General features: G+C 45.7%; 1 protein-coding gene across 1 annotated transcript in view; it reads left to right on the top strand.

Annotated features, from left to right (window-relative positions):
* The first annotated feature begins 6,460 nt into the window (after window positions 1-6,460).
* The window catches only part of LOC126541677 (solute carrier family 23 member 1-like), a 71,984-nt gene continuing 62,533 nt past the window's right edge, over window positions 6,461-15,911 (top strand). The window contains exon 1 of the mRNA XM_050188547.2: window positions 6,461-6,708. Coding sequence (XP_050044504.1) covers window positions 6,652-6,708 — 57 coding nt within the window. The 5' untranslated portion in view covers window positions 6,461-6,651. The remainder of the gene's footprint in view (window positions 6,709-15,911) is intronic.

Genomic DNA, 15,911 nt, shown 5'->3' with positions numbered 1-15,911 from the left:
CTACTACGTCATTTCCGCCACACTTTTCTCCTAGCGCGCGGAGGGGGTAGGGCCTCTCCTTAGTTTCCTTCCTCCGTGCATGGCTTCAATACCGGAGCACGATCGACGTGCGGTGGCGCTGTCTGTCATTAGCCGTGTAGGATGCACAAACTCTAGGCATACCGGAATATCAATGACCGCCTAAAAACGTAAAATATTTCGCACGCTGTTGCTTTTGTTATTAACTTATTATTGTACATGTCTCGTGAGGGTCGTATAAGGAGGATATGCACGAATGTCATTCGATGCAAGTGGCATCCAACCCTCACGACCGCATGAAATGGACAACCAGCTATTCGTGACCATGACGACGTATGTTCCCCATCGACGTCGAGTGGCGCTGATTAACACTGCCAGGGCAAGATCTGTAGTAGACAGGCACATATACCCAAGAAAGCTGACGAGACGATGCTGAATGGTAGAGGTATGGTCCCTAGAATATAAGATTCTAGGGACCATAACTAGATGGTCGAATGCGATGCGTAATGCGGAAGGCGGCCTCCACTTGCGCGCAAGTTGCCTTTTCATGCACGCTCATTTTCCTGTCTCTTATTATCTTTATATTTCAGTTAAAAATAACAAATTTCATTATGCCTTTCCTGTTTCACCATGCGTTGACTTCATAATACTGTGACTAACGAATACTCGAATCCATGTTTCTCCGTAATCTTTTACAGCGAAGCTGTATATGGCCATATATAAGGTATTTTTTGTGTCCCTGCGTCAACAATAAAAAAATGTGAGCGTGGGCTGAACCAGGACCTTGTGTTATACCGGGCTTACCTGCGGCAGAAGTGAAGCAGGCTTCAAGCACTCCACCAATAATAATAATAATAATAATAATAATAATAATAATAATAATAATAATGATGATGATGATGATGATGATGATGATGATGATGATGATGATGATGCATTGTTTCAAGCCAATGGGTATACTGGAACCGTTTCTGAACGGCACAAGGACTCGTAAGCAGGAGGCGTTTCCATATACGCAACAAACAAAACGTATTTACAGCCATACACCCTTGACTCGCAAGAGGAAAATGCCACCGACTACGGGTGTGCCTGCACCGTTCAATCGAACGACAGAATTGTGATATTCACCGTGTGTGCGTGTATATATATATATATATATATATATATATATATATATATATATATATATATATATGTAAAGTGTCATCACGGCTAACCCATGCAAAGTGAGTGATCATTAACTTTTTTGATGTGACACTACCGTGTGCCTATATATATATATATATATATATATATATATATATATATATATATATATATATCCAGGCACACGGTAGTGTGACTTCAAGGAGTTCATGATCACACACTTTGCATGGGTTAGCCGTGATGACACTACGCCATCCCCTCTGTGGTGCTTGAAAAAGCCTGCTGTGTACCTTGCTGTTCCAGGACTAGTGAAGAAAGCTGGCTTGACCACCACGGCTCTCAAGCAGATCACATTGGAACTTTGGCATTGTTCATACGCTTCTGTTCATTGCGCTTCTGAACGAGGACATGACATCATCTTTCAGTGGCTGCCGGGACGTTGTGACATCGCTTGTAATCACCTCGCCTATGACGCTGCCCGACGTGCCCAGGCTACGCACCGACACTCCTTATACCTTTATCGAGAGTAGACGCTACAAGAGAGCTTCGTAGTCTCGCTCGTACGATCACGTTAAGCTACTGGCATACACCACAGAACTCTAAGTGTCGTTTGTACAGTCTCGACCCATCACTGAAACTTAAATTACCAGCAAACCTTTCACGACGTGACGCAACACTGCTGTGTCGGCTATGGGTAGGAGTAGCATTCACCAACTCCTACAGCTATCGTATTGGAATGGCGGACTCACCGATGTGCGCTAAGTGCAAGTGTGAAGAGACCATCGGTCATCTTTTGTGCCACTGTTCTCGCTTTCGTAACCAACGTCAGGCTCTCCAGTGTGCCTTGAATAGACTGGACGACAGGCCATTTACAGAAGCAAGGATCTTGGGAGCCTGGCCTCACAGTTCATTAACCCAGAAAGCAGTTCGAGCGCTTCTTCACTACCTGAAGGCAACAGACTTAATTGCCCGAGTATAGACATCCTACACCTAACTTAGCGCATGTGAAAGTGCGGTATAGACTCATGTTTTCTCTCCCCTCTTTCACTCCCCATTGCCCTCCCTACGTGTAGGGCAGCAAACTGCACTCACTTTGGTTAACCTCCCTGCCTTTCCATCTTCCCTTCTCTCACTCTCCCACCCCTGTGATCATCGTTAGAGACTTCTATCGGAGGATTTCAAGGCCAGACAAAAAACTGTTCACTCAATTTGTGCTAGAAGAGTTTGGTTTGAAGTGCCGCTTCAACCCAAGTCACTCAGCTACTCAACAGCGGTCGGATACAGTTTTAGTTTGACCAAGATTCTGTCTAAGGAGGTAACCGAACCAACCTATGTATGTCGCAATAATCACAAAGATATCGCTACTAGCATTACCAAATGATGAAAATAAGTACATGTACCCTTGTCTAACCCTGTGTGATGTGCTACAGCTTCGCTGGCCATCCACCTTCACAGAGTGAAATAGCTCCTCAGTTATTTTTTTTTTCCTGATTCAATATTCACTCTCGACAGGACTAAAAGAAAGAAAGAAAGAAAGAAAGAAAGAAAGAAAGATTGTTTTTGTTGCGATACATTAATTCAATGCAAAAAGGGAAACAATGGGTCATCTTTTGTGACTCGCAGGCAGCTTTGAAGTCACTTCATGTTGACATCAGCAATTCGCAAAACATGGCGTTAGTTCGCGAGACGTTAAAGGAACTCACAAATGCAAGTGAAGAGAATTGCACAATAATGTTCCATTGGATTCCTGACCACTGCAACAACCTTGGCAATGGTGCAGCAAATAAGACAGCTGGACAAGCGCATGTTAACGTCACATCTGGTCTTCCTCTAACAGCAGGCGAATTGCGGCACATAAAGATAAATCTCAGCCCGTGGTTGCAGAGCGACATGGTTTGATCAGAACTCAAAATTTCAGATTTATTTCCCATTGACCCTTCGTTTCAATTTAAACTCCTGTCCACATCGGCTACAACCAGAGCCTTTGAAACGCTCCCTCACCATCTGCAGCTCGGTACCGCGTATACAAAATACTTCCTACAAAAAATTGTTGTGGCCATGCGGATCATGATGTACAGCATCTTTTGTTAGAATGTCCGCGACACGACACACAGAGGCAACGTACAGCACGTGATTTAGTGGCATTAGATCGCAGGCCCTTCAGCCTCGGAAAGGTCTTAGGCCGTTAGCCAACATATTCAATGCAAAGCCGAGCGTTACTTGCCCTCCAAAGATACGTAGAAGCGAGCAATATTCTCTGGAACTATTGACTAGAATGTTTATCTGCGATAAGCTTACTCTGTGTGATTAATTTGACCCGATTTTGGCCCATTCAATGACTGGATTTACGTACCTTCGTGTGAATCTAATCCGTGTTTTCTTATGTGCCTGATTTTATATTGTAGTTATGGGACTGGACTTTGTGTTTCTGTGTTTCTGAGTTGACTTTCAGTTTTAGCGTGGCATTAGTATACGTATATGACTGGATTTCGTGTTATTGTGGTTTGGAGTTGACTTTTAGTTTTAACGCTTGTAAGATCATTATTTCTTTCTTTCTTTCTTTCTTTCTTTCTTTCTTTCTTTCTTTCTTTCTTTCATATCTCTACGTGAAAAGGAGTAGTCGGATCCAACTAAAGGAGACATCATCTCTGAAGCATCATATAGTAAAAGCAAGATAACAGACGGACGGACGGACGGACGGACGGACGGACGGACGGACAGACAGACAGACAGACAGACAGACAGACAGACAGACAGACAGACGGACGGACGGACGGACGGACGGACGGACGGACGGACGGACGGACGGACGGACGGACGGACGGACGGACGGACGGACAGACAGACAGACAGACAGACAGACAGACAGACAGACAGACAGACAGACAGACAGACGGACGGACGGACGGACGGACGGACGGACGGACGGACGGACGGACATCTCTTGAAAAGGACACCGTCCACACCGTGAAGGACACCAGGCATAATCAGAGAAAATGAGAGTGCACGGCGTTGCGCATTTAAATGAACACCCCCGATTAAGTTATTGCCTGCTACACTGCAGAGAAAAAAAAAGGGTATAGGGACCCCAGAAATTATGATGATCCAGAAAGGAAGAGACGCATATATTCAATAAACACGTAACGCAGTATAGTATCATTGAATTCTCTGGTGCGGTACAGCGCTCCGCATATACCGGATATTTCAGCGAAGACATTCAATTTTTTTTTTTATTATTTCCTGTGGCAGATAATACAATTCTAGTCCTTGAGCTGGTCTACGCGGAGAAGTGGACGTTACTTGCACAAAAAATGGAAATGCATAATCGACTAATTAACAAAAATTCACGAAGCAAGTTGTTAACTAATTACCTTATGGCACATATATTGCCATTTACAAATTCTAGCCCGAGAGTCCACAAGGCAAATCCACTTGGAAAAAATTATCCGTATGACACCAGTTGCTAGATATTAATTCCCGAACTTTCTGGAGAAATGCATTGGCATTCAAGTTACTTTTGTGTTTCAATGCATAAAACGACGTTTTCTTAAGAAACTATGCAGAACAACGGAGCATATTTACCGAAAGTATGACGGGGCACATCTCGCTAATGCTATCATCCCCACGATTATTTTCCAGTGAATATGCCTTGCAGTCTCACCCGCTAGAATTTGTAAACTGCAATATGCGCCGTACGGTACTTATATAAGAACTTCGTGATTTTTTTTTTTTTTTTTTTATCAGTCGAACATGCATTTCAATTTCTTGTGCACGTAATTTTCGCCTCAGCTCATGGATTAGAAGTGTGCTATCTGCCACAGGTAATCTTTAAAATTTGTTTGAAGTGTTTGCTGAAACACCCTGGAGTTCCCTGAAGTGTTCTTCGTGGGTGTTTTGCTCCGTGCGGTCACACAATGCGCCAAGAATAGCCCCTTGAGATAACGTTGTCTCTAGCGATGCCTGCGAGCGTAGATGCCAGCGGTTGCCGATCCCGTACGTTGGCAGGGCTTTCGCGAAACAAGTGCTGCTGAGTTGGAGGCACTTAGCAGTATTCACAGCTTGTGTTGTCTACACGGCCAAAAAAGATGTGCGTTGCGTCCAGTGAAGGCGACGTCCAGGTAATTTCGTTGAAGCGTAGTTGTTTGGCTCCGTTTGGCGTCAGCTGGGGAGCGACAAGTCCTGTCGGGATTAGTTTCGCGCAGGCACCGCTGCAAACGGTGTCGCATGAGCGAAGGCAACAAAGGCATTGCATATCTGTTCGTGAGTGCAGTATGTGCACTTCGGCGGCTTCAGAAAAAGTGGCCCCATCTTCCACATGGAATACTTCGTTAAATCCAAGCCGCGGTACTCGGGAACCCTCTGAGGGGTAAACGAATGACCATGCCACTGCGCAAGGTCGAATAGCTGTGTAACGTCCGGGGCCAACCTCTTCGTAGAGATGTGGCACGCCCTTGCCAGTACCGCGCAATAAAACAGAATTCTTGCGTAAAACAAGTTTTGTTAATGGGGGCTTAGATATCTTTTACATCCGCTAGTCATCCAGTGATACGTAAGAGCACACGTACGTGTAGCTCATTCGCGTACCTCGAATAAACTGCAAATCTTCACTGATACGCGCACTTTGTCTTTGATTTCGCCATTCTTCAAGGCGCCGTACTCTAATCCGCGGCAAAAGGTCGGAGTAAAAGAAATAAGAGGGAGAGAGAAATACAAGGCATATCCGCCTCATCGGGGAGCAATTGCTTTTTCTCCAGCAACAGAGAGAAAAAAAGCAGCTCCTTCGGCGACGTCACTAGGGTGGCATATGTGCTTTCCAGCCATTCAGGATGTCCCGGCTGCAGCTGCCGGTACACGTGCATAGTGTTTGGTACCACAACCGCATTTTTTATAAGGAGCCATCGCTGACGTGCACGCGCGATGTGCGCGCGTGTCGCTTCCACCACGTCCTCCGCCGCTGTTTTCTCTTCTCCTCCTCCTCGTTGTTACACGGTCGGTTCCCCCTTTCGCCGATCATCGGCCGCGTTAGAGGACAGGGGAAGGGGTCTGCTTCCGAGTGAAATTCCTCGTGTAAAACGCGACCGTACGAGAAAGAGGCGCGAAAGGGAGAGCGTCGTGCGCGACTCTATGCTGGCACTGGGACAGACGGAACGTCACCCCTTCCCCCCCGCAAGGCAGCGACCCGCAAGTTACGCGCGTTGCGGGCCAAGCAAGCGAGAAGGTGGGGAAGAGGGTTCGGCGAGGAAGGGGCGGGGGGGGGGGGTGCAGGTAATCGCGCGCGGGCCCCCTTTTTTTGCCCCTCGCTCGCTCTCCCCGTCCGCATTGCGAGTCGCGCGACTTCGGACTGAACTGCGCGCGGCGGCAAAGTCGAAGGCGACGTCGGGCAGCGAGCGGCACGGGAGGACGACGCGGTGCGCGAAAGGACGCGGAATACACGGCGTCGCCCCTGACCAGCTTCGGTGTGCAGCGCACCGGTTCGCGCAGGCGAAGATGCCGACGGGATTCAGCGGCGTCATGGAGGCGGACAACCTCGCGCTGGAGCTCGAGGTGAGCAACGCCGGAGTCGAACCGCAGTTCGCAGTTTCTTTATTCGTCACTTCTGTTCTCTTCTTGCTCGCTTTTACATTTGTGGTGAAATTGGAGGCCCGTAATAGGCTAATGTACGTCCTGCGAAAAGGAACGTCGGCATCGATCGTGATGTCAGCATTTCCGAAACACTCACTTTATTATCAAAATACAAAAAAAAACAAAAAAACGTATATACCTAGTAGCAGTATTTGCCTAACTGTTACCGTTCCACTGGACCCGCAACTATAGCCTTCCGCTATGCGTTTAACCAGTTTCGGAAAATCTGTATGTTTCACGTCCGTAAACCAGAAATTTCGTTGAATTGAAATCAAGAGAATATGCGGATATATCTCGATTTTTATTAATTGGCGAAGCCGATTAATAAATGCCTCCCCTATATTAATACCTCCCCTATTAATAATATAATTAATAATGCCTCCCCTATTAATAAATACCTTCCCTTTGTTAAAAACAAAGGGGAGGCATCGGGCCATCGGGTAGCCTCTCCTTTTAAGCAGTGACACGATGCTCGCAGGGTACACTAATTAAGCGACGCCGCATACATGAAGTGGACACCGGGCGCGCCACCGTGCAATTCTTTAATTCCGCTACTGTTTCACGGCGAATTTAGGCACGCAAGTGCCCCGTTTTGGAGGTGACCATCGCGAGAAACAGTTGCGTCTTGTTGTGCGACCGCGTCACAAACGATCCCTCATCAACAGAAACAAAACATTTGCCACCAAACGTTACTAGACTCAATTTTAGGACGTGTGGTGAGTGTGATGCGGTTTCCTTCTTTACTTTTTTTTTCTTCTTCCGAATACGAAAGCAATGACTTGGTTACAACGTTAAACTTATACAATACCAGTTTGATTATGCTCCATAACGTGTAATCAAAGTATCTGCTTTCATTCATCGCAGCGTAACATAGATATTATTTTTAAACCTCAAAAGGCAGTGTGGACCGAAATAGTGCTACCAAGTCGAATAGTGTTATTTGCCCCGACAAGTACCTTACATAGCATACTCTCTCTCTCTCTCTCTTCTACTTCTTCTTCTTCTTCTTCTTCTACTTCTTCTTCTTCTTCGGCTTCTTCTTTTTCTTTTTTTTTATACACTCTTACACATACGCGTAGTAAGCTGACATTTGCTTCTGGGGGAAAATTATTGTCTTTATCTTTCGTTCTATCTTGCTTTTGCAGATATTTTTCAGTCGACGTTTCTCTCAGTGTTCGATTGACGTCTTGCGAACGTGATGTTATACGCTCTTCTCTCTTTGTGTATAGTGATCCTCCAGAGAGGGTGAACGGTATTGCTAAATTCATTAATGATTATTAATTCTGATTAGGAAGAATTGTACTTTTTATAAACTAACGAAACGGCAGAGATCCACGGTCTTTCTGTACTGCTATTTCTATTGCCTTCCTCTGATACGAATTTTCGAGAATCTCCTCTAACTGGACAGGTTCCGTGTGTTACGTATCCGCAGTCGCAAAGAATGTGAAAACGGTGCACTACAGAAATAATCCCACCCTTCCATTATTATTATTATTATTATTTTTGACACATATGTACACTCGACGGGAAAGGGAAAGCGCGATAGTGTAGCGATAGCTTGCGGCATTCACCGTGCCGCAAGCCTGTGTTTCTCAGATTTAGTGTCGCAACCTTGGGTTCATCGTGAGAGGTTAGGCATGTGGTTGCGCAGCAACTTGTGAACTCGAAGCCGGCACGACAAATCATGACATCGGAATGTCCTGTGCGGCGCTATGCGTCAGAGTGATGCTGACGAGGAGGGGGAGGATAAATCAGTAATGGAATAATGGTAGGGAGGTCAAGCAGACGCGTGTCCTGTTTGCTACCCTTCGCAGCAGGGAGGGGTTTAGCATAAGAAAAAAAACGAAAGAAAGAATATTGAGGGAGGGAGGCACTAGCAGGGCGAACCCGCCAAGCCGCTCATCACGCTTAATGTCAGTCACTGAGGCCAGTCGACCTCATAAACTGTAGTAACACCCGCTCTGCTTTGTATCAATACTATACCATACTATACTATACTATACTATACTATACTATACTATACTATACTATACTATACTATACTATACTATACCATACTATACTATACATTTACTTGCGATAGGGGTAGCGGCCGTCTCTGTCTTTCAGAGAGATCGGCCAACAAGCTGGCGGGGCGCAACCTCCCGCTCTCTTTATTTTGATCGACCTGCATAGAAAGCTCCTTGTGCGATCAAAAAGAAGGGGAGGGCGGGGGTCCAGCCACACAACACGTCCGATAAAACTTCATTCCGCGAGTTACAGGGCAATACGCTAGGCTAGTGCGACACGAACGATCAAATCACAACGTCAAATTATGCTAGTCGGTCCAGTGGGGAATCGTAGTTCCTCCCATGTCGGCGACTTTCATGTGTGCTGGGATAACTCAGGATGCAGATCGAAACAGCCGGCTCGATCCTGGTGGATATGTTCAGTGGCCTGTTAACCACACCGAATGATGCGAACAACACTAGATAGGAGGAAAGCTAAACGCATACCGGTAGTTATCCTTCAGCGACACAATGACATCTCAAGGCTTGGCTTTCAAAGTCGCTTCGTGTTGCCAACTGGTACGTTACGAACGCGATTTTTTTTAATTTAATTATCACGGCTAGTTGGTGAAAGTAGCACAGTAGCAAAGAAGAAGTAACTTTCTCAATTCTCTTTGTCTGTGCATGGAGATCAAGATGATCAAGAGATCATTGTGTGGTGCGTTGTGTATTTTCCGTAACGGGTTTTTTAATTGAAAAGTGTTGAAGACAACGCACAACATAGTGCTCGAGGGCCCTCAGGAGACTGCAAGAATAAGAGAGACAAAGACGATAAATTTTCTGGAAGAAGTCGACGAAGAAAACAAAATGCACCCTTTATGCTTCCTATCTCGGTGGTTCAACTGACAAGCACTGATCACCAACTTTTAATTATCGAGTTAAGAATAGCGCCCATGTCCGTATGCGCCTCCTAATACGTAAATGTCACGCGAGCCGTGCAACTGCTGTGTAGCTTTCAACTGGTGGTAAAGACGCTCGTTGACGCACGCGATGTCGTTTTTTTTTTAAATCCTTATTTGAAGCCTGTGCGCCTTAGAAGTTGAGAAGAAGAAACAACATAGATGGATGATATGCCAACGGGTCGTTAGTCTCTGCGATCTGCTAACGCGAGAGCCTTAATTTGATCAAACCCCCGAGTCACGTGAGGTCGCCTAGCGCGAAAAGAAGCCAAAGATAGAGTTAATTCAGGCAGTCGAACCCACGACCTTTGATGGAAGTCGCACGCTCGACCTTTGGTGGGAGTCGAACCTACGATAATTGGCGTTAATTAGGGCGAATGTAATTAAGACACAGTTAATTAAGGTATCGTCAATTAAGGCACGCGAACCCACGGCCTTTGGTGAGAGAAAACAATAAGAAGTAACAACGCATTCGAATGAGAATGTCAAGTAATTTAATGCAGGTCTCTTGAGCGCGCAGGCTTTCGCCTTCACCCTCTTTGGCGTATGCTAAAGTGACTGTGAATTTTTTTTCCGCGCTTGGGTCGGGGACTCGACTGAACGGCAAAACGATGCCTGGTAAGAACATGTGCGCAGTATAGGTGCAGGACTGAATGGGAACCAACTAGGGAGGTTTGAAACAGTGCACCTCCGGCCACTATAGACTTATAAGGAAAACATTAATTAGTTGAAAGAACTATATGCATTAAAATGATGATGACGACAACGATGACGATGATAACAACAATGACTATTATTAATGATGATAATTAATTATTTATTTAATTATTGTTAGTGAAGCTTATTATTTGATGGCAATAAACATCAGCATTATCAGCATTATTATTATTATTATTATTATTATTATTATTATTATTATTATTATTATTATTATTATTATTATTATTATTATTATTATTATCGCAAAATACGAACACAAAGGATACAGAGCGTGTGTTCGCACAGGGGGAAAAAACGATTATTTCTTGAGCCTCGAAACTGGGCAGACTGGGTGTCAAATGTGCTACGTGTAACGATATACGCGATCAACATAGGGTTGCACTAATTTAATGGCTGTGAGTTAAAACTCGCCTATCGCTCGACTCACTCGCGAAACCCGCATCCCGTAAACTTTCGGCGCTTTCTGTATACACTGATCATAAACAGGACTCCCGCCATAAGATTTTCTGCAGTACGTGACGTAGGCAGCATGCCGTGGCGCTTTTGTCAACAGCAATGCACCGGCTGGAGTTACCGGCCTTCTCTCAGCCCCTAGAAATACGCGGGCCACGATGCTTGTAATTTAATATGCACCTATAACAGAGAAGTTATCAAGTGCGCGCTGTGTGCGAATATTCCTTGCACATTTTAGAAGAGCACGCGAAACAGATCAGCATTTTCAACAGGGCATATTTTTAAATCAGAGGTCTGACGTCAGAAGTAGTACACCTAGTGCGCCGCCCTAATGGGATGGAATACAAGTAGACAAGCACTCCAGAGGTTATTTATTTATTTATTTATTTATTTATTTATTTATTTACCTATTGTCAACAGCGGCTGAACGCATGTCGCAACAACGTGTTCAACATATCAACTGCAACGCAGCTAGTTTGGAGAAATGTCAGTAGGCAGAAGCATAAAGTGATAACGAGAGAGAGAGAGAGAGAGAGAGAGAGAGGCAGGGAGGTTAACCAGATGCGTGTCCGGTTTCCTACTCTGCACTGGGAGAGAGGGGATTTGGGACGAAAAGAGAAAGAGAGAGCAGAGAGTCCGATTTCGCGCACATTTGAAGGTGCACACCGAGTCTACAAACGGTCGCCAAGACCTGCAGACTTGAGGTACTGCGATAACGCTTTCGTGGCTTTCTGTGCCATCGATGCGTACGGCCATGGTTCAAGGATCTTCATTTCCAAAAATGATCTAGAGTTCAGCCGGTTCAGTGGTGTCCGAAGAGCTTCACGATTGACGTCAAACTGGGGTCAGATACATAAGATGTGTTCTATCGTCTCTGTAGCTTCACAAGAGTTGCACATTGACGGATCCCCTATTCCAATGCGTAGCGAGTAGGCCTTCGTAAATGTCAACCCGAGCCAGAGGCGGCACGATACTATCGCCTCAGAGCGGGAATCTTTTGATGGCACTGAAGACGAAGAGTCTATGAAGATGACATCTTGGGATGTTGTTAGGAGATCCATATTTGTGCGTCATAGCTTTAGCCACGATATGAAGCTTTCTTGCAGCGTCGGTTCTGGATAAGGGGACTGGAAGTGGCTGATCTTATACATGCGCGGACAGGGCGGCTTCGTCGGCGAGGTCATTACCAGCCATGCTGGGATGTCGAGGTAGCCACTCAAACATAATTGCATGCTCTTTAGCGATAGCTCGATGGTGGTCCCCTCTTATCTCATATGCCAGCTGCTCATGAGTTCTGTGATACAGGGCAATGTGCAGACTCTGAAGTGCCACCTTAAAGTCGTGAAAGATGACCCATTTCCAAGGTGTCTCTCGCAGGAGCTATTTTACAGCAGAATGCAGGGCAGCAAGCTCTGCAGCCGTTGATGTTGTCGTGTGGCCAGTTTTAATTCGATTGTAATTTTCGCAGCCGGAATGCCAACGGCACCTGAAGCGCTGGTAGATGAGACCGAGCCATTGGTATAGATGCGTATTCGGTCCCGGTATGTCTCATTCATTAATAGCTGCGTCATCTGCTTCAGTGTCATTTTTGGGTGATTGACCTTATCCTTAACATCCGGAATATTTAGACGCACCTGAGGCTGTTGGAGACACCACAAGGGCAATGAAGGCCTTGCTGCTGGTATGTATCCTAATGGAAGACAATCTGTATGGGTGACTATAAATTCAGAAAACGTTGCACAAGGTCTCTGCGATGGCATGAACGCCAAGTGATGATCAGAGATGCGGGAAAGACGACGGACGTGTCCTAAGACAATCCACAACAACGTGTGTCTGGATGGAATTATCTTTGGCGAGCACGATTATTGCAGCTGTTAATGCACAGCGAGGAAGTCCTAAACACGTGCGCAAATGCTTTGCGCTGCAAGCTCTCCAATGAGCGAATATTTGTCTTGCACCTACTGGACAACACTAGAAGGCTGTAGCGTAGATATCCTAGGAATAGAGCTCTGTACAACTGAAGCATGGGGCGTACAGATGCGCCCCATGTTTTCCCGCACATGAATCTCGGTACGTGGGCAATCGACGACAGTTTTTTTCTTCGGGCACGCGCAATGAGGCCTCCGGGCAAGGTATGGACTGATTGTTGCACCAAAGAATCGATGGGTCTTTCCACAGGTGATAGTGCGTCCATTACTGGACCTAAAGCAATCCGTCTCCTCAAATGCGCAGATGGCGTTTGCATTTGAGCTTCTGCGTTTACTCGCCCTCAGGTGCGCGCGCGATTGTAGCGGCCAGAAATCTTGATATCAGCATACCTTCCAAACACAAGGCTTGACTGTGTCGACCGATAAACGTGCACTCATCGCAATCACACGTAACCCTATGACGCCATACCCGAAGTGATAACGACGCGCTGGAAACAATGTAATCTAGCATGCGGTATAGCACCAGAATGTTAGGTGAACCACGAACACTAGCTTTAAAATGTCCGTATATTTATTATTCGCAGGGCACTGCACTAAACGTATGCACAGCATCAGTAATCTTTCCCACAATCATATGGCAAAAAAATTAGCAAGGAAAATGTAATGCAATTGACGTCATGTGTACGACACTCGCCCAGGAGAAAGTGTAAAATGTAAAAAAAAGAAATAAACGGCAACGTATCTTACTTTCCGCATGGTACGTGCGCACATTCGCGAAAAAGTTACGCGTCCTTTCCCGCTGATGGCACTGTTAAAGCGGTGCAAATATTTACCACGAGAAACAACGAAAACGAATGCACACTCTAAGGCGCTCAGCCAGAACATTCATTCTGGAGTAATTATTCAGCAAGGAAGACTTGTAAAGCTACCGGGTGAGCGCCTGAACAACGATTGTTATTTCCTTGCAATCCGACAGCGACTCAGTGGATTCTTGGGCCTGCACGGGTTCGTCCGTAAGACGAGCGACGCAACGTGGACATAAGCTGCCCACGACCGGTAAACGTTGGGCCTTGCTTAGTCCCGTCTGGTCCGTATGTAGCTCCGTCGTATTCGTGTGAGTATTCCCGTTAGCGTTATCAATGGAAAAATCCTTTCCTCGACGCATATCTTCCCTGCAAGTTGGCACGGTTCGACGACCTTTGCCTTCACCCTTCGCCTACCGTTTAAAAACAAACACAAAGTCAAAGACGGCAGAGAGTGAAGCTACCGTGCTACCATCAGCTTTTCCTTTTTCTTCTTTCTTTTTTTCTTTTTTTATTGGCGCTGCCGTCTGCTGCTTCGGTGAATGCAGCCCGAGGGCTGCTGAAGAAAACTACGTTTGTTCTGTCACATCCGTGTGCCATGAAATTGAAGAAGCATCAGCGGAATTTCCCTTTGTCATAAGTGTGCTCCCAACGTTTCTCTCTTAGCTTTAGCTGATACGCTTGAATGTCGCTTCTCGTACGTTGTTACCTTTCCACTTATTTTTCACCGAAATGTTTCATATTTATTTATTTATTTATTTATTTATTTATTTATTTATTTGGCAAAAGGGATGCGGGACACGCGCCTACATGGCATACGAAATAGACAATGGCATCTAGAGGCGCCAACAACAGCTAACGGCTCGAGGCTAAGGCGTAAAGTGATTCTGCGTTATAAAATGGGTAAAATGTGAGTCCAGAGATGATGAATAAGTGAGGAAGGAAGTCACAGCGACAAGAAGCATAAATTGACATAGAGCAGGAAATAAATAAAGAAAGAAAGACAAGTCGTGGGATCATTAGAAAACTTCGGTTGGTTCGACTTGGTGCGCGTCTCTCGAAAAAGAAAAAAAAAGAAGCCCTAGCCTTGATTATTGATGCAGCTGAACAGTTAATTTCTTATGTTATCACACCAGCCGTGGCCGCACAGTGCCTTTGTACACCCTTGTACAAACACCCTTGTACTTAAATTAGGTGCGCATTAAAGAACCCCAGTTGGTCAAAATTAATATGGAGTCCACCACTACGGCGTGCCCCGTAATGGTATCGTGGTTTCGGCCCGCAAGACCCCAGAATTTAATTTAGGAATATGCTATCATGTATCGTATTGTCTAAATTATTATATGTTTCATAACTTTGGATACAACAGCGGAGCATCACAAGATTATCGTGACAAAAGAATAACTTACACACGAGGCAAAGCAGGTTTCATCTAAAACGAAATGAGCCGACCTTGCTTGGAGAGGGGCCGAAAACCACTCTTGCGTAAATCATCTATAAGCCAAGCCGTCGCTGAGCGCTCAAGAACGCGAGGCAATTTTGCGAATGCAACCACGTGTTTTTCGTTTTCGCGCGACATCTGCGACGCAGTCGCTCCTGTCGCTTACACTTGGACAATCATACGGTTTGTGTCACGATGCGTTGCGAGTGGTGCACTGATTGAAGCTGATAAGTGCTTGTCCCGCCGCTACAAACGCACAGTGCCAGCTTTTTATTGGCTGAATTAGCTTAGCGAAAACTCAATCCACACGCGCTGGAGAGGTCAGCGTGGGGAGGCTACTAAAAGGAAGACTCCTGGGGGCGTTGTGACGATGGCAGCATCAGCGAAGCTTCGCAATCGTAAAAGAATTTCAACTCGAGCGGCTCCTGCTTGGCAGTGTCAAGCCTAACCTAATATATATATATGAACAGACACTCATGGTGTCAAGGTTCCGGGATGCCCCGCAAGAAAGCTTTCATGCTCGGCAAACCAAGACACTTTGGTCGCAACCTTTCAAAGTGTCTCCTGTTTGCCCCTGAAAAAAAAATTAATTCTAGGGTTCTACGTGCCAAGACCACGATCTGGTTTGAGGCACGCGAAATGTGGGCACTTCGGATTCAGTTTGACCGCCTGGTGTTCTTTAACGTGCACCCAATGCGCGGTACACGAGCGTTTTTGCATAATTACGATGCCATCTGATGTCGTCGGCTGTCCTCTGGGCTACCGCAAATGTGAGAGAAAGAAAAATACTGGTCCCCCTCACTTATGGTAAAGTTTTCTTCACTCAAAGGATT

The sequence above is a fragment of the Dermacentor andersoni genome, chromosome 2, assembly GCF_023375885.2.
Source record: "Dermacentor andersoni chromosome 2, qqDerAnde1_hic_scaffold, whole genome shotgun sequence".
In the NCBI taxonomy this organism is placed as follows: domain Eukaryota; kingdom Metazoa; phylum Arthropoda; class Arachnida; order Ixodida; family Ixodidae; genus Dermacentor; species Dermacentor andersoni.
The sequence above is the reverse complement of the archived record's forward strand: the minus strand, read 5'-3'. Positions and strand labels throughout refer to the sequence as shown.